Here is a 21,787-nt window from a genome sequence, read left to right as displayed (position 1 = left end):
CTCCTCTGCAATCAATTTTCATATATTGGAATGCTGAATAACTATCCCTATGCTAGATTACAATGCATGACTCTCCCTGAAACAGCCTAACTTGAAATACAGGCTATATTTGGGGGTATGTAAATATAAAAGTGTTAAAAAGATTGGAGGCCTTCTGAAATTTTTTTCTAAAAATGGATAAAAATTGCCATGCAAATGTTAGTTCAGATCCATGTTAGCAATGCAAGTAACTTCAAGAGAACTCGTGACCTGAATTTTACTAGATTAAAGAGCCAGCATTACTTGCATCTAAACACCAGGCAGATTAGCATTTAATAAATGCTACCTGTATTCCACCTCCTCATGCCACTCAACTGTAAAATTCCACCCAAGGTAAAAATAACCATCCTTGGTTTTATTCAGTGGCCCTTCCACACACAACTCCAACTGATAATGTTAGGGATTCTGTAAAAAGGGTGGTTGCAAAACAGGGCCCATGCTGAATAAGAATTATGTAGCCGTAATTTTCATCAGTATAAACTGGTACAGCTGCATTAATGCAATGGAGCTGTATCAGTTTATACCAGAAACAAATCTGACCCAGAATTTCTTGCTTTGGTTTCTGAGTTCCTGTGAGAATAAATCTATTCTCTGGTATTTCAAAGCATTTCAAATGTAGTCTATTATACCATTTTTACAGTGGAAATCATAACACTTGTCAACATTTAATAATTCAGATGAAACATAGGAGTATGACATTCTAAACATTTTAAAACCCTTACTTTGTGTGTGCAGATTTGCATATTTCCTTTAATGTTTTAGAGGCTGCCTGGATAATCTACCTTCTTTGGAAAGAAAACAAATATAATTATAATTATTGTGTTACCTGGTTACTTTACAGCTTGACTCAATCAACTCATTTTCAATATCCAAGAGGCTAGATGGCAAATTGTGTTCCAGGGGAGATGTCAATCTTTTTAAACGTAGTAAGCCAATGCAGAATTTGGCTCCCATTTCTTCCAGTTCTCGGGTCCCTATCTGCAAACCCTAATGAAATAAAATATATATTTACATGCATGTGCACATATACACACACTTGATAAAACTATTTTGTAAAACACATTCTATATTATTTGTCATGTTAGAATATTTTGCTCCAAAGAAATAGGGAGGTTTTAAATATATGCTTAGCAATCATGATTTGAACAACTAAAAGGCTGTCACGGACTGAAGACATTTTGAAAATATTTCCATATCTTAGAGAGAAAATCTGCTCTCTATGCACATATTTAATTTGAAAGCAGGGTAGATTTCCACTTTACTGACTAACAAAGTTAGGGGGGGGAAAAAAATATAGAGAGAGAGAGAGACGGAGAGAGAGAGCATAAGCTGCCATGAGCTGAAGCTCATTTTATCAGATGCTATGAAAGGATGTTTCATAGTTGGTAGGGTTGGAAGGGACCTAAGCAGATCATCTAGTCTGACTCCCTGCCATGGGCAAGAAAGGATGCTGGGGTCAAATGACCTGAGCTAGGTGCCTGTCTAGCCCCCTTTAGAAGACCCCCAGGGTACGGGCAAGCACCACTTCCCTTGGAAGTCGGTTCCAGCTCCTAGCCACCCTGACAGTGAAGGAGCGCTTCCTGATGTCTACCCTGAATCTACTCTCAGTCAACTTATGGCTGTTGTTCCTTGTTACCCCTGGTAGTGCTCGGGGGAACAGGGACTCTCCCATTGCCTGCTGGTCCTGCTTGGCAAGTTTATAGGTGGCCACCAGATCCCATCTCAGCCTTCTTTTGTGGAGGCTGAACAGGTTCAGGTCCCGTGGCCTCTCCTAGGGCCTGCCCTGCTGCCCCCTGATCATGCGAGTGGCTCCCCTCTGGACCCTCTCGATGCTGTCCACATCCCTCCTGAAGTGCGGCACCTAGCACCAGACACAGTACTCCAACTGAGGCCTGACCAATGTCACATAGAGGGGGAAGATCACCTCCCTGGACCTGCTTGTGATGCACCTGTGGATGCATGACAAGGTGCGGTTAGCCTTCCTGACTGCGCCCCCACATTGGCGACCCATGTTCATCTTGATGTACACAGAGCAGTGTATAGAATATAAAGAGTGATTTGAATGCTTATAAGTGCTTACAAGAAGTCTTTACAAGTGCTTGAATTGCTTACGAGAAATGGAAACTTGGACAAATGACTAAGGAGCACACACAAGAGCACTGTTCAGGCATGCAGGGATGAAATCAGGAAGGCCAAAGCGCAACTGGAGTTGCAGCTAGCAAGGGATATGAAGGGTGATAAGAAGGGTTTCTACTAGCAATACAGCAACAAGAGGAAGATCATGGAAAATGTGGGCCCCTTACTGAATGGGGGAGGCAACCTAGTGACAGATGATGAAGGAAAGGCTGAAGTACTCTGTCTTTTTTAACTCAAAGTCTTCACAAGCAAGGTCAGCTCCCGGACTACTGCACCAAGCAGCCCAGTTTGGAGAGGAGGTGGATTCCATTTCCCAGCAGCCCCTACCTGCACCCATAGGTGGAGGGAAAAAAAATTGGGGGGGAAGGGAGCTAAGCACATGTGCATGCCTCCCCATGTGGGAAAGTTTGCGGGGGAAGGGACAGAGGGAGGGAGAGAGGAAAGGAGTGGGACCTGGCAGGGGCCACGAGGGAGCAGAGCTGGGCCAGGATTGGGATCAGGGCCCACTGTGCCCATGCGGCTGCCCCTTTCCCCACATCTGGTGTTGTTGCTCAACGCCCCTCGCACCAACAAATCTGCACCCCCCGTCCAGCCCTGTACTGGCTCTGGCTGTCTCCTCACATGAGCCCCGGCCCCGCACTGCCAGGGGGGCCCGGAGGCTGGAGTGAGGCTATCCTCGGCTACACCGCCGGGCCTGAAGGAATGGAGCCCTCCGAGACCCTTGCACCCACCCTGCCCTAAGTCTGGACGGGCCACAGAATGAAGCTTGCCTGGGGGGGTGCAGGGAGGGAGTGGAGGCTCCCACCACTGCATGTCTCCTGGGAGGCATGGGGGGCGTCTGCCCATAGATGTACTTGGGGCAGGGTGGGCTGCCACTGTGGGCAGGGGCTGGGGCAGCACCAGGCTCTTCCCAGCAGGGGGGGATAGGGGCTGGGTTATGCTGGGCTCAGTGGTGGTGGCCCTGGGTGGTTGTAGCGGCTACAGCAAAATTTTGGGGTGGCTGCGTGCCCCCACCATAGCCTCCTCTTAGTGCCACTGCCACAGCCCTGGCCCCAGCCCGCAGCAGCAGCAGCCTGTCCTGCCCCATGCCTCCTGGGCTGTGCCCCCCAGACGAGCTAGTTGTAGCTCAGTCCCATGCCCCGCTGGCTGTGCAGCGCCTGCCCCTCCATTAGACCAAGCCCCACTCCCTCCCCGCCCCTGCTGCAGCCACCAGAAAGAAGCCCTTGGCCAGGCTGCCTTGCAGCCCTACTGCTACCCCACGTTTGGGGGGAATAAGCCTCGTTAGTCCACCCTCCTTCCGCCGCCTATGCCTGCATCGCTGCAGCTGGTTTCCACAGAGAGCCCAGAAGCAGTGGCGCTGTGACAGTGCAGGCCAGGGTTTCCATGGAGACCGGCCACAGCAGAGCTGGCAGGGCAGGGAGCTGCTCCGGGACTGGGATCTTGCAGTGGTGACAGAATGGTCCAGAGTTGGGAAAGAGGGTGCTATTCACTGCCCACGTGCCTCGGGCAACAGCGTAGAGGCACTGGATTGCTGGTTTGCCCCAGCTCTGGACCACACTGTCACCACTGCAAAATCCCAGCCTTGCAGGAGCTCCCCACCCAGCTGCAAGCTCTGCGAGCACTGCTGGGGACAATCTCCATGGAAAATCTGGTCCCATGCTGTCACAATGCCACCACTCCTGTGGTTTCCAGGGAGGTTGCCAGTGACTTGGGCAGGGGCTGCTGGGAAGTGGAGTCCAGCTACTGACTAGATATGCCATTTTGCCCCCCCTTCCTTCCCCCATGAGCTAGACTGTCATCTGCACTGGCAGATGACAGAATTTCAAAGACGCTCAAGTTTCAGCAAAGGAAGTTAAGGTTAAATATGAAGAAATACTCTTACTACGACAGTAATAAAGCACTAGAACTGGCTGCCCAGAGAGGTTGCAGAATATCCATCCTTGGAAGTTTTTACGACATGGGCAGAGAAAGCCTTGGGTGGGATGAGATAGTTTAGGGTGGTCCTGCTTTGGACACGGGGCTGGACTAGACGACCTCCTGAGGTCCTTTCTAACCCTAATTTTCTATGATTCTGTAATACAAAAGGTAAGAAGGAAAAGAGAGAATGGGGATGGTGAGCAGTGCTGGGAGAAGCGAACAGGGAAGAACCCATAAGAACAAAGGGATCACAAAAATGAAGCCAGCAAATGGGATAAGAATCCCTAAGTCCCTATTTGAACTATACTTAATACAATCCAGTTCTGCAATTTCCCATTCATATTGTGTTCCTGTTCATATTGCTGCCTAAAAACAGCTACCCTCATGTTAGCGAGGTCCTGAATGTCTAAGGAGGTTAGAGTTTTCTCCTACACATCTTTGTGTCTTTCTGGAGCTGATGACAGATTGGTGTTCATTCATTCTTTCATATAAGGATCACCCCCATCTGTCCAACATAGAAAGCAGAGGGACACTATAAGCAGATGATGGCATATATATAACATTGGTAGAGTTGCAGGTGAATGAACCCAGGATGTTGTAGTGCATGTTATTTGGTCCAGTGATGATGTGGTTTGTACTTAGGTTGAGACACAGCAAGTATCTAGGTCCATTTCAAGGCCTGGTGCCTTGGTGAGAACAGGAGTTTAAATTGTCTGGTGTTTGAGAGATGCCATTTGAGGTTGGGGGGTTTCCTGTAAGCCAGGACAGGCTACCCTGAGACAGATGTCCTTCACGGCTACCCTGAGACATATGTCCTTTCCAGGAGGGGTTTGAGGTCATTAATGATGCATCTAAGGTGTTCAAGATGGTGGCTTATATACTTAATTCCCATAAATACTAATGGGATAGCTGTTATATTTAAAACAAGATAGATTCATAGGTTTGTATTTAGCAGCCTTCTGCAATTCATTAATGGAAACGATTTTAAGTTTAAATCATTTCTTCAGAAGTACTGATTTTACACTAATGTTTTTATATTAAAATTTTCTTCAGGAAACTGTCAGAATGAAAAAAGTGAGCACTCATTTTCTAAATTTATCAAACTGACTAATTTGTACCAATTGATTTAAAAACCAAAATTACTGCTTTCCAAGAATGAAAATCAATATAACATCTCTCCCTCCTACTGTACATTAGAAAATACATTTGTTAATTCTGTCAAAGAATATGCTTATGTATTTCTCCACTAGAATAGACAAACAAAGATTATTTGCTATTTTCACCCAAGTTAACCAAGGTGACATAGGTTCTTGCTATAGAAAGAATTTAGGTAATGAAACAAAGATGTTTGTTCTTTTGTCACAAACAGACTGAGAAGAGTATTAGAAGTAAATTTAACAAACAGTAAAATGTATGAGAGAACATCCGAATGCAGGCATTCACAACTGCTTTTAACAGTATTTTTTCTAGAGCAGGAAAGGTACTTTAAAAATTACTGACCCCATGAAACAGTTTATTATGATTATTTAATTAGTCAGCAGTGACTATATACTTAGTGCAGTGCACAGTAATAAACTCCTTATCAAAAATAGCTTACTTGTAAAAGATAGCTGCAGACATAGAGTACAGAACACAAGTGAGATAGCAAAAAGTAGGTGTTTTTACCCCCTTCCTTTTAATTTACAGCTTCTGGATCTTTTTATATAAATAGGCTTTTAAAAACATTTTAATGAAGGAGAATAAACTCACCGAAACAAGCCAGGAAGGCATTCGATGAATGCCTCCTGGAATAACCTACATGAACATTTCTTAATCACAGGCACAAATTCATATTTACTCTTCACAATATTACAATAAGACCTTTTTAAAATTAACGTCTGGGGAGAAATAAATAGAGAAAAATGAGTAGAGCGAACAAGTAATCCAGTGAAGAAATGCATACAGTACTAAAAATCATTTTTAGAATAAAACCAAATAAAATTACCACTGAAATTCTAAAGACAGTGATTTTTTTTAAAGTTTCCCACTGAAACTGTTTGTTTCCTTTTCATTCATGCAGTATTTTATACTGACATATGGAAAGGTAACCCAAGTAAAGTTTGATTTAGGTTTCCTACCAGCTTCCTTTTCCTCAGACAACTGTACTCTCTAGTTTTGGTAAATACTGGTAGTTTTTACTGAAAAAGCTAAATGCCAAATTCTCCATTCTCCATCATCATTCCAGTCTCCAGCCACATGCACTGGAGAATCTACAGCAGGGATATGACAGCAGTTAGTTGACATCTGAATTTACCATTAATGGTAACAGTAATTCCCTCTTTTTCATTTCTAGATCTCCAAAAACATTTTAATGGCATGGACAGATATGTTTATACTAGTATAAAAATAGAAGACAGATGACACAAACTCCTAAACAAGAGTAACTTTAGAAGAACATAAAAAACTTTGCCTAAACACCAGCTGAACATTATCCCTGAAAGAAATGGGGTAACATTCCATTCATGAAAGTTACTTCAGTTTAGATTTGATCCGTCTGCATCCTGTCTTCAGTAGCCACTTGTTACTAGCAAACCTTCTCTTTCGCCACCTGGTGGCAAGGTACAGTAACAGACACATAATGTGTGCCGTTACCCTGGCAACATCCATTCTTTATGCCTGTGTAATTTGCACTAGGATACAAAACCAATGTCAATTACACCGGACTATATGTTTGTCTGCCCAGACCCTAACGATGCTGCTATCATTCTTACTTTATAGCTGCAGAAACTCAGGCACAGAGAAGTAAAGTAATCTGCCCAAAGTCTCTCATTCTATCACTTACACTACTGAGAACGTAACTCAGTTCTTCTAGCTTTGAGTATCTTATCCACTGGGCCTATTTGTTTGTGCTGTGGTAACATTCAAAATTTTCAAACATAACTGGGGCTCTCTACTGTGTTAAACGGTGCCCAATACAGGAAGACCTGTCCCACAGAACTTAAAATTTAATTAAGGATAAGCAGAAAAAAAATTAGTAGAATAGGACGAAGAAATAAAAAAGCCATTAAAAGTAACTGTTAATAGCCCAGCGATAAGTACAAAATGGGAGTTCAAAAACCTTTAAAAAGTACAGTCCACTGTTGTCCCTGAGCTAGTACACAGTACTGATAGATTTTTTCTAATCATCATAGAAGTGGATTGTAAGGTAGAAAGGGATAGAGTAGGATGGAAGAAAGTGTGACTATAATCCTTAGTGGCAGTATGTATGTTTCAAGGCTAGTATCACTGGGACAGCAGAAATGAGATGGACTTAAAATGAAAGAAGAATGAGTAAGGAGAAGAAAAGAGAATTGTGAAAGATCTTAGTGCTGATGCACTGAAGAACTGGGCTGAAGAGCAACACAAAGGCTACATCTGTTTTTAGTACCACATTGTATCATGATGGAAAAACACAATATCCTACAAAAATGGTTGATCAAAGTTACTGTTCTAGGGAATACCAGCTTGATTTCTATGAAGTGAAATACTCCACATTTGCTTCAGTGAGCAGAGTTTAATGTTTCAAATGTCATCTATGGATTGCAAGGGAGTCATACTCACTGCAGCCCTGATAAAGTCTGTTTGTCTTTCTATGAATTTTTCAAAACATGAAATGCTATGATGTATTACAATTATTAAAGCCATCACAAAGCTTACATTTGAGTCTAGACTCAGCTGTCTGCACACAATTTAGAATGTATGGATTATATTTTAAGCTTTTACACAAGTTTATACAATTATTTTCTTTCTATCATTTGATGTTCGTAGTTAATGTTTCCCTTGCTATAATCAACATGGAGATGGCTTTATGTGGACAGTCATTTCTAACCAGTTGTTGGCAATCAGCATTCAGGCAAATGGGTCTAAGTTACCAGAGGCTAAGACAAACATTGCTTCTGACTGGGACGAATTTTTCTGTGAAAATGTTACCAGGGCTTGTTACTACCAGTTCAGACATTTGAAAATATGGTTCTTACAGAAGGACAATACTATAGTGTCACATGTTCTCTCTCTCTCTCTCTTCTGCTGACTTCCCTCACTCAGAATATGTAGGTATAAAATATGAACATCTTCATGAGCTCAATAACTAGAGATTGTAGGATGCTATTCATTAGAAAGTATTGGTATTATTGACTGAATCTGATTTAAAAGATTGCTTTTCTATGTTTATATCAGAACCCCCAGATTTCTATTAATTTATAATGCTGCATTACTGAGAACGTTGATAATATGAAAGCCGAAGTTTCTATAGTTCAAATTACCATCCCTCTTAGGATGTGAAGACAGGGAGCTTTATGTTTTCTGATGCTCTAATAATCACCTATATAGTAGATCTTTGCAGCAACTTTCCTCATGGGAACTTACCTTGTATACCTTGAACCACAAATGACAAAGCTAAAAAAAGGTTGCTTCTGGGCAAGATTTTAACTTCAGATAAGAAGCTTGAACTTCAGATAAAGTTGACCTGTTATAGCTCTCATCTTCCTCCTGAATGAGGATACTTACACATGAATTCTTCCACTTAAAAAAAAATCATTCTGATGGGATACCTATCTCCTTAGTAGAGGGGCATTTTTGTACTGCCTTTGGTAAGGCTATACCAGTGTTTCCTTCAATATTGGAGAGAATTTTCAAATGATCCCACTGAAGCTATGCATGAAGAAAATGGTTCTTCTCAAACCATTTGGAGGATATCTTTGCTTTTTTTGGTTTAAGTTCTCAGATCATTATCCTTTTTGGTAAGATAATTTCTACCTCCTTCGGGTCCTTTTCTATTCAGGCACAACTCTGATTACAAGCAGAAAAAGATATAACGTAGTGTGCCTTTTTAAAGCTTGAAGTAATATTTGACACAGGGGAAAAGAAAAGAAATGGAGGCAATCTAAAGACTGATTGTTCAGTGATATTCTCCTGTTTTCTGTTGGATAAATGGTGCCCAAAAAGATGTTTTTCCCACCCAGTACAGGTGAGACCACTTACAAATAAAACCCAATTTCAAAAGACGGGCACAAAATTTGTTAGGAGGGCCAAAGACCATTACCTACTGCTCAACAGAATACTGAACTGCTAAAGCAGTCTAAAAATATATGGCTGGGTGTCTGTACCAAGAGAAAAGCTCTACCACTGTGAGTCCTTGTAAACTAGAATGTACCCAAGAAATGTGTATCCCAATACTTGTATATACTGTTAAGTAATAATGTTAGTGATTCATAGTTACAGTTACTACAGAAACCATAAAATGCCTCACTTTAACAGTTGAACTGGAAAACTTGTACTTAAAAGTCAACTATTATCGGTAATCTTGCTAACATGGATAATCAACAGAACATAATTGGTTTCCAGAACGATAGCTCAAGAAGAACCACAGTGAACAATCTATGTTATTTTATCATACTGAGACAACAAAACACTAAATGATGTAAAATGCATGAGTATCTCAGAGGGCTTTTTAAAAGAGTTCAAAAGCCAGAAATCTGCTGGGTTCTGGGAAGGGATACCAATGTAAATTGTAAACTCAGCCTACAAATAGGCTCTAATTTCATCTAGTTTCTTTACCTTATATTTGCCCTGATCACAGCCACATAATGTGCTCTCCATTGTGTAGCTTCTTTGTACTCCTATCTCTCTCCAGACTACAACACGTGCTGTCGATTCCTTAGACTTTTCCACAACAAAACTGCAGCTGCTCATACAGAATGCAGGGGCAGTCTGACTGAGAATCTTAGGAAGAGCCTAAAGGACAAGAATTTGAAAAAAAAAAGACTTCATTAGAGGTTTAAGGCAAATGAAAGTTTTTGTATTTTGTATTAAATTAGGTTTTGCATAACTCAAAGTAACAACTCTCCAATGAAATATGAACTTCCATTTCTACAAGGAAGAACTTTTACAATCTTTTCTCCAATGCTTGATGAAGGGTGTTTGGGCCTAAAAACTTCCAACTCAAGACTTTTTTTGCAAAAAATACAGTCGGTTTAATAAAAGATATTACCTCTACCATTAGTCCATAATCCTTTAGAACATGATAAACAGTTCCAACAGAAATTGCTATTTTTTAAATATTTTAATAACTTTAAGAATGACAACACTACTGAAAAGTAAAGAGATGATACTTATATGAGATTTCCTTTTTGAAAACAGGACTACTGCAAAATAGCTTTGTTCTGGCTTTCCCATTCATGAAGAATGTGATAAATCTGGAAACTTATAAACATCAATACCATTTATTCTCCCTGTCGCTACTTTGTGCCTGGGTTTGCCTGGATTACGTTTGACAAAGCACAGTAAGTGCCTTCTCACTTAATACATACCCCATAAGAGAGTAAAAAAGCATTACTTACCTTACAATAAATGGGAGTTCTTCAAGATCTATGTATCCTACTGACAGTATACCTGTGGTCTGTGCACTTAAGTTAAGATTTTTTTTAGCCTGCAGTTTGTTGCAGTTCATGCTAAGCCTCAAGAATCCTTAGGACTCAAACTAAGGGTACAAACGACAGGGTAAAACCAGCTGCTCCTCAGTTCCATCAGAATCTAGGTTTAAAATCATCCATACTAGTGGAGAAAAATGGAGGGTGATATGCTATATATAGCTTACACACACACACACACACACACACACACACACCTCAAATAGCTGGTTTTAGTAAGCTACATAGCTGTTTCTTCCTCAAGTATTGTCCATACAGACTCCCAAGCAGTGACTTAATTTGGTATGGAGGTAGGTGCCAGGAGTCTATGTAAATGACTGTCTCCAAAACAAGTGCCAGATTTTAAGGCTTCTACAATGGACTAGTGTTTTGCAAACATAAAGCACTAAATTCTAAATAGCCCCCTTTCGTCTGTCTATTATTGCTATATTTCTTAAGCAAGCCTCCATGACTACCTGAGCTAGTGGGGGCCAACTTTTTTGGCAGACATGGCACAAGTTAGCCCTGGACCCTCCCTGAGTGCTACTCCAATCCTCTTTTTTTATGCAAGCTGCTGCTCTCTTTACTCCTTGCTGTCCTTGCCCAGTGCAAGCAATGGCAGAGAGGTGCTGCGTCCCCCCACTCGGACTGATTTGTTCTGTTCCTACCAGGAGCAGAGCTGGTATGACTGGTGGCAAGGAGGCAGTGCCCCTACCCAACTTGGACAGCTTCCAGGAGCAGAGCCAGTGTGAGCGGCAGTGGGAGGGCACCAAGGCCATCAGGGACTGTGGTGTTTGCTTTGCCAGATGTCCCGGGGGTAAGCCGGTGTCCCTGCTCACCCACTGTCTCACTGGATGCCAGAGGACTTTAGCTTGGACAGAAAAACTGTGGAGACTGGCCACAAGTTAATGGAAAAGGAGCAAAACTAAGCAGTTTAGAAATAATTCTGCCTTGGAGTGATGTAATGTTAAACCAAATAGCGAGTGCTTTAAGCCACTTAAAAGGTGTTCATGTGCAGCTAGTCCAGAGGTTAAGAGCTCCAGAAGCTCAAATTACTGTGCAACAAGGCTGTCGCAGGACACTCCCATGCCCTGCTCCTAGGGGGTTAGAAACTTAAGGGGGGAGGTGTGTCGCAGTGCGCTGAAGTGCCTGCTCCTAGAGAAGGACAGGTGTTGGTTGCTGGGGCAACCACAAGGGTCAGCTGACCGGAAGGGGGCAGGGCCTGGCCGATATAAACAGCCTAGGCTGAGGCCAAGCAGGCAGTTCCCCTCTGGCAGTTGTGGAAGATGGAGCTCTTCGGGAGCAGGCTGAGTTGAGGAGCCTGAGGGCCCGAGCACCTTATGAGTGAGGATACCAGGCAGAGGGGCCCCGGTAGGGATTTGGGGAAGATAAAGAACATGATGGTTTAGGGTTTATGTTTGGCCAGGAGGCCTGAGCTTGAGTTGGGGCTGAACGGCCAATGGCTTTGTTTGTTGTTACACTGGAGGACCGGGTGAGGCTGTAGGGGTTGGAGGAGGCCTCATGGGAGCTCCCCAGTAGCGTGGGGGTTCCTGGCACCAGAGAGGGTGCCGCATTTTGGGATTGTATAGACCCCAGCCCCAGTGGGGCAGTCTCGTGGGGGGCGAGGAGCCCTATGCAGGTGGGTGACCCGAGAAGGCGGGACTGGGGGCCAGGCACAGCTACGGCCACCTGAGCCCCGATCGTGGGAGTTGCAAGCAAGGCCCCATTGTGGGCGTGGGTAGAATCCCAGGGAGGGCGATTTGCATAGTATCGGAAGAAGCCCCTGAGAGGGGGCGATCGGGAATAAGAAGCCCCAGGGAGGGCGAGCATACAGGCAGGAGCCCCAGAGAGGGCGAGTGTACAGGCAGAGGCCCCGGAGAGGGCGAGTGTACAGACAGAAGCCCCAGAGAGGGCGAGTGTACGGGGAGAGGCCCCGGAGAAGGCCGTTAAGAAAAGACCACAGACGCAACAAAGTCCGGGACGACTGAGAGGCTTGGGGCGTGGTATGAGGGGTGGTAGGAGCCACGCATAGCCCTGTGGTGGAGAGTGCACAGAATCATCGGTAGACGGGGGTACCGTGTTCAAGGGGGTAAAAGGCAGCCTCCCTTACAATACTTTCACTATCAAAGACGCGGCGGGCGAGATAACAAGGGTGCATGGACACCCACTTGGCACGGTAGGGGGCGCCAGGACAGATCATGGCCGCTCCTGGGTCCCCACCCTCTGACAAAGGCCCTTAGCAACAAGCCCCACACTGATTGTAAGGGGGAACCCTTTCTGGGCTTTCCAGTCCCTTTCTTCTGGGATAAATGGGGAGACGGCAACTTTTTAGAATTAAAAGTCTGTGAAGGAGATCTAAATATTTTCCCCTTAACTAACAGTGTACCTTTCTCCTATGCTGTGAGAGTTTACCCACTAAGATCATTTAGGAACTTGCACAGCAGAGGAGCAGGCTGAGGAGGTGCACTTTCAAAAAACTGCTGTTTTTTTGCCACAGTCCTTTGGGGTCAGACGAATACGCTAATCTTTCTACTGAGAACATTTCCAGATGTGCCTCCCTATTTTTTAGCATTCATCTTTAATACAACTTACATACTAATCAACCACCAATCACCAATTTGCCCCTCTCCTGAACAAAACAGGCACCTAGAGTGACCACTACTGGGAGCATTCCTGCTTGACATAAAGATCAATTCTTAAACCCCAGAGACTTCTTTTCCACGAGGGCAGATGGGAAATACTACCAGGACGACTCTTGTGGGTGGGGGGGGGGTGCAGAGGGGTAGAGTGGAATGGGGGAGGAAAGAGGGGTGCCCTACAGATTCTTAAATTAAGGAAATTCACAGAAAAGGCAACCCTACACTAAATCTTGCTACTGAACAAACAAGTACTGACCTATTCCTAGACCTGTTTAAAGGAAATTCAAAGGTCATATAGTAACCAAGAGCTTGGACACTGAAGACCTTCAAGGCACAGGTGGTGTGAAGGAACTAAGAAGCAGTTGGGTCACTTCCCATTCTTTCTGCCCTTGCCTAGAAGCCTGTGAATAACCATGGTACGAGTATAGCTTCCAATGGCCAAAAAAATCTAAACAAGCAGACAGGGAACATGCAGACACATATCCAAAGAAAAACAAAGTTTCTTATACAAAGCAGGAATGTGCCTATTGTAGTTCTGTACAGACCAGTCAATTTACTAGACTACACACCTACAGGAATTCTATACTACAGATTACTACAGGATGAATAATAAGTGAAAACACTCCTAATACACTAGTACTAATGAACTGGAAGAGAGGAAGACAACCCAACAAATTCCTTGCGAGTATGAGGGATTTTTTTTTCATAGCTTTAGAGATATTTTAGTTAGTGATACAAGTGTCATTTTTAATATTTCAATATTATTACAGGACTTTTTTATTTTTTTTAAGTATATAGGAAGTAATACATGTGTTGTAGCAGCAGAAGCAACATTTCAGCTCAATATTTTGTATATAAAAGAGCTAAAGAGGCAGATGCATAACTAGCCATTTGTGTGTGTAGCCATCTGATCAGTAAGTAAAACCGTACAGACAGAAGTAGGCGGCAAATAGGTGCAGTTCTTGGCCTCTGCTTTTATAAACAATCATCCTTGAAAAATTAAAGGAAATTAACTGTACTTACAAGCTATTACCACAAGGTGGCAGTGACATTACACTGTAAGGCCATCATAACTCAACCATATAAAAAAATTCCATTTTGACTTTTGTGTATTAATTTAGAAATTATTATATTTAATTTGTATGTTTATAATGACGTGGAAAATACCCACAAAAGTACATTAAAAGAATATGTGGGTTGCAAAACCACTCTCTCAGAAGTTAGAAAATGCTAGATTACTCATGCAAACTCACTTGTGCTCCATGATGCAGTCTTTAGTTATACAATCATATGCTATTCTTTCTATGCACGGAACCGAAGATGTTACTTGGACCCTCTAGCAGGAGTAATTTTCGGGATCCAGGATATAAATTTCTCAGATCCCAACACACAATTAATGTAACATCTGCCAGTGGCCTTAATGGGCAACTACTTAGACTCTAAAATACTCTTCCACTTTCAATTATTTATTTCTTTCATTTTTCACTAATAATAATAATGATTATTATTATTACTTTGTTTATAAGCATTTCCTATACAGCAAACAAAATTTACCAATCAAATCAGTAGCTAAATTGACACCTTTTTAAGTCAACCCATTTATACTTTGATATCTTTAAAGCTATTAACTTGATAAAATGTGAAGTTCTAAGTAAGCATGGAGATGTAAAGCAGCAGCATCTAAAAGCAAGGTTGCAGAAATTTAAAAAAAATGGAAAAAACAACCCACAGCCATTCACAAATTTGTTATGTATTATAGATTGTAATGTTATTATCCTTATATTATATGTAAAAATGTTATCAGACTAGTGACCCTGCAATCATATGTATGATGACACCATTGCCGATGCTTGGAAGCAGTATAAACAAACAACAACAACAAAAAATAAAAAGAAAGTCCATGCCACCGTTTAGAGACTGAAAAGTGAAAGTAATCTGTAAAACTTCCTAGTGTAGCTCCCAATATATGCTTTAAATACATACATTGCAGTAATCAATAAGAATAGTCAGTAAGCGTGCATATGTATTTGTCCTTGTGCACATCTCCCTAAATATAAATTGTAGCTGTAAAGACATCTGCAACAGATACTTTCCAGAGGATGTTATAACAGAGTGGTAAGTGAACAAAATCTACCATGGATGAGTTTGAGAAAGAATAAACATATACCGTATGTTCCGTTTTTGAATGGATTAAGACTTTATCCTGAGGGAAAAAAGTAGCAACACCATGAAACCAAGAAAACAAAAATGCATTTTCACAACTTGAGGTCTAACTTTTTTTACTCACCCTGTAACCAAGATCTTCAATCACATCACAAGATGCAGCACTAACATTAGTGTGCCACATTGTCTCTTTGATACTGCAGCCATACATAAATACATTCTTTTTGCGAGAATGTCCATGATAATCACAGTAGACCTACAAAATTATGTGAAATATGTAAACTAATGTTTCAAAATCATTTGCAATAGCAAACAAGTAAACAAATCTCTACACTTCCTCATCTATTATAGTTAATATTACATACATTTGAATGTGCTGAAGGATATAGAACATTAGGAGATGAAAGACACAGTATACAATCAAGTTGTGTAGTAAAAAGAAACTGCTTTTTCATAAAAATCAGACTACAGAAATTTGAATCCTTTACCATACCACAAGCAAAAGCAGCAACAGGGATTGTAACTAAACTTTTCTACAATATAAACTATAGGGATTTTCTTATTCATCCTAAGTGGAAACACACCTGTTTCCAGTCAGCTCTTCAAGTTACATTTGTAAGCATCTGAGATGGCTTCAAAAATCTATTACATAAGCTTACAAAAAGATACACTGACACAAATGTTTTTGAATATCCTGTCTGGGGCTACACACACATGTACATACTCACCAGAGGTAAACGCTTAATAGTAGCCATATACTGTAACAAGCCTTTGGCATGGTAAATTGTGGGATGAAGATCTGGATTTGGATTTTGCCACTGCCTGTTCAAGTCCTCCCCACTTAAAGAACAACGATGGCTACAGAAAACAAATTTATAAAAGAAACAATGTCTTGCATGACATATCATCACTTTTTAAAAGTCAGTTCTAAAAAGGCCATACCCAAAGATATTTTTTGAATCATCATGCATATAATAAAACTCCTCTGATAAAAATATGTTCCAGAAAACCATTTTTCAAAACCAAGCACTATGGAAATTAATTTTTTTACAGAAGTGATTTATGCGTCACACAAAATTGGACCAATGAGAAGGGTGCAGTGTTTATTATTCATGGTTTATTATTATTATTATGACTACTACTACTACAAATGTGATTTATAAAAAAACAATTCTGAACATTTTAATAGGGACTAAAATTTAAAATAAGCTCTAGCATATAACCTTTTTTTTATTATAAGGCATTTTTTGGTCATGGAATCTGGGGGGGGAACCCTCTAGTCTTAGTCTAAGAGCTGCAGGAAGGTATGTTTTTTGTACGAACTCTTAATTCAATGCAGTATATATGAATCAGATCCTATGATGCATATTTGGTTCATAGTTTAGCTTTTTTACCATTATACTTCTTTTCCAGTATCTATGTGTAATAGTGCTCCTGTTGCACAGATGGCGTACATAATATGAATGGATGAGGCTTTAGCCCAACCACACATTCTGCATCACCCCAAAATGGCCCTATGACAAGCATAGTTCATGTTGCAATGTTTAAGATTTTGTAAATGATCCTGTGCTCTCCTCTCACTGGCATAAACCTCTCCATCTAATTGCACATTGTCTACTGCCAGAGATATGACTTAGACCGCGATGGACAAAATGCAGCACATGGGCCAGATGCGGCTCACTAGGCCATTCCATCTGGCCCGCAGAGCCCCTAAAAAATTTAGAAAATTAATATTTATCTGCCCTGGCTGCCTGTCATGTGGCCCTCGATGGCTTACCAAAACTCAGTAAGCAGCCCTTTGCCTGAAATAACTGCCCACCCCTGACTTAGACATACAGTTCATTTTTTTCTTTAGATATGTTTATAGAATTCACTTCACAGAGGAACTTATGCCAGCTCCAAATGAGCCTGTATGTCCATAATGCACTACTGTGCAAAGACACTTGTTTAGGTCCTGGAAACAACATAGACATGTCAGCACAGTGTTCCAACTGAGTTAGGTAATCTATAAAGCTGTACTGTTTTGGTTTCAGAGCCAGCTTTTAGAGCCAACTCAGCTATTCACTACACGATGCTGCATTGCACTGCGTAGGTATACTCAGGGCCTTGTTACACGTTGCACTTTGAGCTGCTCAAATGTTGATGTGTGTTAGTGCTAGCTTGAGTTTGCAGTAGCCACATGTTAAGCTAAAAACTTTCTTACTGTCCCTCACCTACACAGCTGACACTTGCCACTAGAGGGTTGGCGAGCAGGGGTCTGACTAGGAGCTACAGCTGTGAGTTGCCACTACAGGGCCAGTGAACTAGGATGGGCTTCCATCCCTGCTATGGGTGTGAGAGAGAGATGGGTAGGGGGTGGGGGATAAGAGCATGAAGCTGATAAGCAGAGAGATTCATGGGATGGGGGTGAGTTATGAAATGGGAGGTGGAAAGGAAATAGGGGTAGGGAAACAGTGGTGAAATAAAGGAAGTCAATCACTGAAAGAAAATAAAAAAACAAAACAAAAGACTTTAAAAAGAAACAAAAAGGAAGTAAAATAAAAAAAAGGTTTGTTTTAATAAACAGATTTAGGATTGGGGTGTGGGAGTGCTGGTTGTAATTTCCAGGGTGGCCAGGAGCAGTGAAGGAAAGGTTTTGGGGGAGCTACTGCCCTCACCTGAGGAAGGAAGCCCCAGTCCAGTCCCTTAATTTGTTCCCTCCTCACCCCCTATTTCCCACTCTTGGACTCTTAGTGCCTTGAGACCTGGCATGTGCTCTGCAGGCTGTTTGCATGGGGTTGCATCTGTGGGGGAAGGGAGAGGGTGTTGGTTTGGTGCCAGAACTGCCCCCTGGGCAGTAGAGTTCAGGGGTTAAAAGGTTTGCCTATACAGAACCGGAGGGTGGAGGAGGGGACACTGCATCCTGGGATGCTAGAGGACAGCAGCTTAGGTGTCTCATCTGTGGGGAGTGGCCACACACTAATGAAACACAAGCTGGGTAACAGATCAGAGATAAACCTACCCTGGAGTGACCTAAAGTGTGCTTAAAACTACTTTCAGATGTTAATGCATGGACAATCCTGTGGTTCAGAACTCCAGGAGCTGCCTACAATTAACGTGTAACAAGGCTCTCAAAGTACCGTCTCAAACCATAGCCAGCTAAAACCACTGCGTAGAAAAGGCCATGTGTTTAAGTTTTTCCACAGTCAGAGTAACCAAGGCTCTCAAAAGAGTATGTTAGTAATTTTAACCGGAAAGAGCAGAAAAATACTTTGCATTTAAAATTTGTATGTAGCAGGTTTGCTAATTAGCAACATACTAGAAAAAACCTAAACATGTAAGTGCAAAAAAGTTACCTCTTCAGTATAAATTATACATTAGTTCTGGAAAACTACTACACTTTCAGTCTCAAAATTAAAGTGGACACTATTTTAATTGTGAAGATAGACAGAAAGGTCTCACATTAATTTATTACATTTTTGTAAGCATAACTGAACTTACTTTCCATTGATGACACCATCAGGATTGAGCATAGGGACAATTTTAAAAATATAGGATTCTCGTAAACTCTGGGCAGCAGGGCTACTACTCATAAGGTATTCCAAAGTCCCTTTCATAACCCAGCTTGCATTAGTTTCTCCAGGATGTACACGAGCAGATAAGAAAACATAAGGACGATTTCCTAAAAAGAGCGTGCACAAAAATTGCAAGATATAAATACAAGTAAAGTAAGAAAAAACCATTTGAAAAAGAGTAGCTCCATTTACCCAGGTGGAGTCCAGTATTTCTTTAAGTGCACACTGAATAAATGATAACAGGATATAATAATAAATATTAATGGGTAAAACCATGCATCAAAGGCTTTTAAATTAAGCACAGCCTGAAAGGGCCAATTGCATAAATACCATCAGTTAAAGGAAGTGATAGCTCTTCATTATGACATGATACTTCTCTTTCTGTAGATGAGGGAAATTTAGGAAAAAAACTGGAGTGCTTTGAGATAAAGACTGATACAGTCATGGTAACTAAATGCAACTTAAGATATGAGATTTATGGAAAATGGGTCTTTTTGGAAGGAAATTTCCCTAAAGTCATCAAGAACAATGATTAAAAAATAAGCAGGTAGGAACTGCCCTCAAAAAACACATAATGATAAAACCTAAAGATACTAATAAATCTCTAGCAATGGACAGTGCTTTATTGAACAAATATAGGTATGAAATCTGTTTATCTTTGATAATTAATAAGGTTTTTTAAAACCATAACACTAATATTTTGATTTTAACATACCGACACTTAAAAAAATCTCATTAAATTCAGTGTTTCATCTTACATTGCTATTTTTACAGCATGGAATAGCAAACACTGTACACAGATGTTGCACTGAAATTGTACAAGGTTCTTATTTTACATTATTTTCAATGAATTAGAGGCTAGTCATATACTTACTGAACTGACAGACATGTTCATAATAATTTGATTCTGGCATGGCTGTTATAGTGACTAAAGGGCAGCTGTTGCCCGCTAGCGTCTCGCAGAGTACATCTTCACGAAAATAAATCTGCTGAGGGTTGTGCATGGATTCCAATTTCTGAAGATGCATCTTCAACCAAAAATAATAAAAAGGTACTTAATTTTGCAAGTGTGTATGACAAAAAATAAAGTGTTTATTTTAAGCAATCTTACAGAGGAAATATATTCAGCTGTTCATGTTTATACATTCCCTCCTGTTTGCAGTGTATATCATCTATTTTTTTTGAGGAAGGATATTTAAGAGTCAGTTACTGATACAGTTGTAATTCTCTATGCATACCAAGTGACCCATATAGCAATGAAATAAAGAACATGCCAGATTTGTTGCAGTGTTTCTTTGAAGAAGCAAATACGCACATTCTATCTGTTCTAATCTGCTCATTTTTATGTGAAAGCTATGATGTAATAACACACATATATCTTAAGTTTTTAAATTTGCTTTTGATCTACAGAAGAAAATATTTAGAAGCAGCAGAATTTTCTCATGGAGACAGATACTTATGAGAGTATATATTACATTATTTATAAAAAATATAAAAGGATCTAGTTCAGAGAATTGCTCACTTTTAACGTAGAATACGTGTATGGATAATGGTAAGCAAAGTAGCAGACATCATCCTTATGTGGGAAGCTCACTGTGAATGTAATTGTATAATAGGATTTTCCTTTCTGACCACCAGCAGCAATTGAACTTCTGGAAAAGTGATTCCTAAGAGTGAAGTCATATCAACATATTACATCAAGTAATATCATTTCTGAACATTCAACAACCTCCTCCCCAAGGCTCTAAGAAACACAAAAGGGCAGGGTTATTCAAACACTTATGCCCAATAATCATCTCATGTTGATACTACTGATCAAAGCAAAGTATGGTAGCAATCATAGGAAACTTTCAAGAGAAAGGGAAGCAAAACTAGCAAACTCAATCATTGTTATTAAAGGCCCTTGTTAACTCTTCATAAAAATAAATTCAAACACGTCCCTAAAGAAATGACTTTTATATTCACTTAGAGTAAGTAGTAGCTCTCACCCTTTATAGACTTGAGGCACTACTTGGAAAAGTACCATATTTTCGTGCGTACAATACTCACGTTCCTCCTCCAAAATTAGCCATCCCAAAATCAGGTTGTATTAACCTCTGATTTTCTGACCAAAATAGAAGCACCTTATTTTGATTCCTACTCCATAGTGCAGCATGTGACACTACTATTCAGGCAGCTGAGGGAGTCAGCTGAAATAATGGCTCCCTGTTCTTCACTACACATTTATAATCATCTCTCCTTTTTAATGGTCTTGATGTTCCACTCTTCAAGCTAATCTTCCTTTGGGCAATCTGCTAGTTACACCTGGTCTCTCTCCTCTTATATGCAGCCATAACTCTGGAAAAAATCTTTTCCTCTTCATTTATCTTTCAAAAAAAATGTGTGTATTGTGTTTTGGGGCTTGTTGTATGCAAGAAAATACAGTATATTACCACTACACCTTTAATGATAATTTATTTTATCATCATATACCAGATTCGGTTCTAGTCTTCCACATAGGAAGTCTGATGTGCTCATCTCATTCTTTTGGCATACTTACTTGTAGTAACAAATATCTGTTCCAACACGACTCCACCATGGCCTGGCATTTAACGCCTCCTGAACAGAGTACATAAGAGGCTGCATACCTATAAGAAAAAGGTATTAAGGTTTTATTCTGCTGTCAAGGAGTAAAGCTTTTACACATAACCCACAATGGACTAGATTTCATCTGAACTGTTTTATAAAGTACCCCAAGCCAAATATATTAAATTTCACTTTTAGAATGTATTTATTGGTTAGATTTGTGTAAAAAGCTGGTTGCATTCTAAATCAACAGTCAATGGACACTAGAATGAAAAAGATTCAAGAGACAAAGTGCAAGGTAAATGTCAGTCAAAAGTCAGCTCTAAAATACCACATGCAAGTTTAAAGT

General features: G+C 40.8%; 1 protein-coding gene across 8 annotated transcripts in view; it reads right to left on the bottom strand.

Annotated features, from left to right (window-relative positions):
- Nucleotides 1-21,787, bottom strand: part of AGTPBP1 (ATP/GTP binding carboxypeptidase 1) — a 122,664-nt gene that overhangs the window by 27,331 nt on the left and 73,546 nt on the right. For all 8 annotated transcript variants that reach the window (XM_090038627.1, XM_090038626.1, XM_090038632.1 and 5 more), the window contains exons 19-26: nucleotides 21,413-21,500; nucleotides 20,396-20,540; nucleotides 19,748-19,901; nucleotides 18,800-18,980; nucleotides 16,048-16,177; nucleotides 15,444-15,575; nucleotides 9,667-9,843; nucleotides 866-1,026 (exon numbers count right to left, since the gene is read on the bottom strand). In XM_090038627.1, the coding sequence (XP_089894753.1) occupies nucleotides 866-1,026; nucleotides 9,667-9,843; nucleotides 15,444-15,575; nucleotides 16,048-16,177; nucleotides 18,800-18,980; nucleotides 19,748-19,901; nucleotides 20,396-20,540; nucleotides 21,413-21,500 (1,168 nt within the window). The remainder of the gene's footprint in view (nucleotides 1-865; nucleotides 1,027-9,666; nucleotides 9,844-15,443; nucleotides 15,576-16,047; nucleotides 16,178-18,799; nucleotides 18,981-19,747; nucleotides 19,902-20,395; nucleotides 20,541-21,412; nucleotides 21,501-21,787) is intronic.

Source organism: Crocodylus siamensis, chromosome 3, assembly GCF_052110815.1.
Source record: "Crocodylus siamensis isolate JL-2025a chromosome 3, ASM5211081v1, whole genome shotgun sequence".
Classification (NCBI taxonomy): Eukaryota; Metazoa; Chordata; order Crocodylia; family Crocodylidae; genus Crocodylus; species Crocodylus siamensis.
This window is presented reverse-complemented; position numbering and strand designations above follow the sequence as displayed.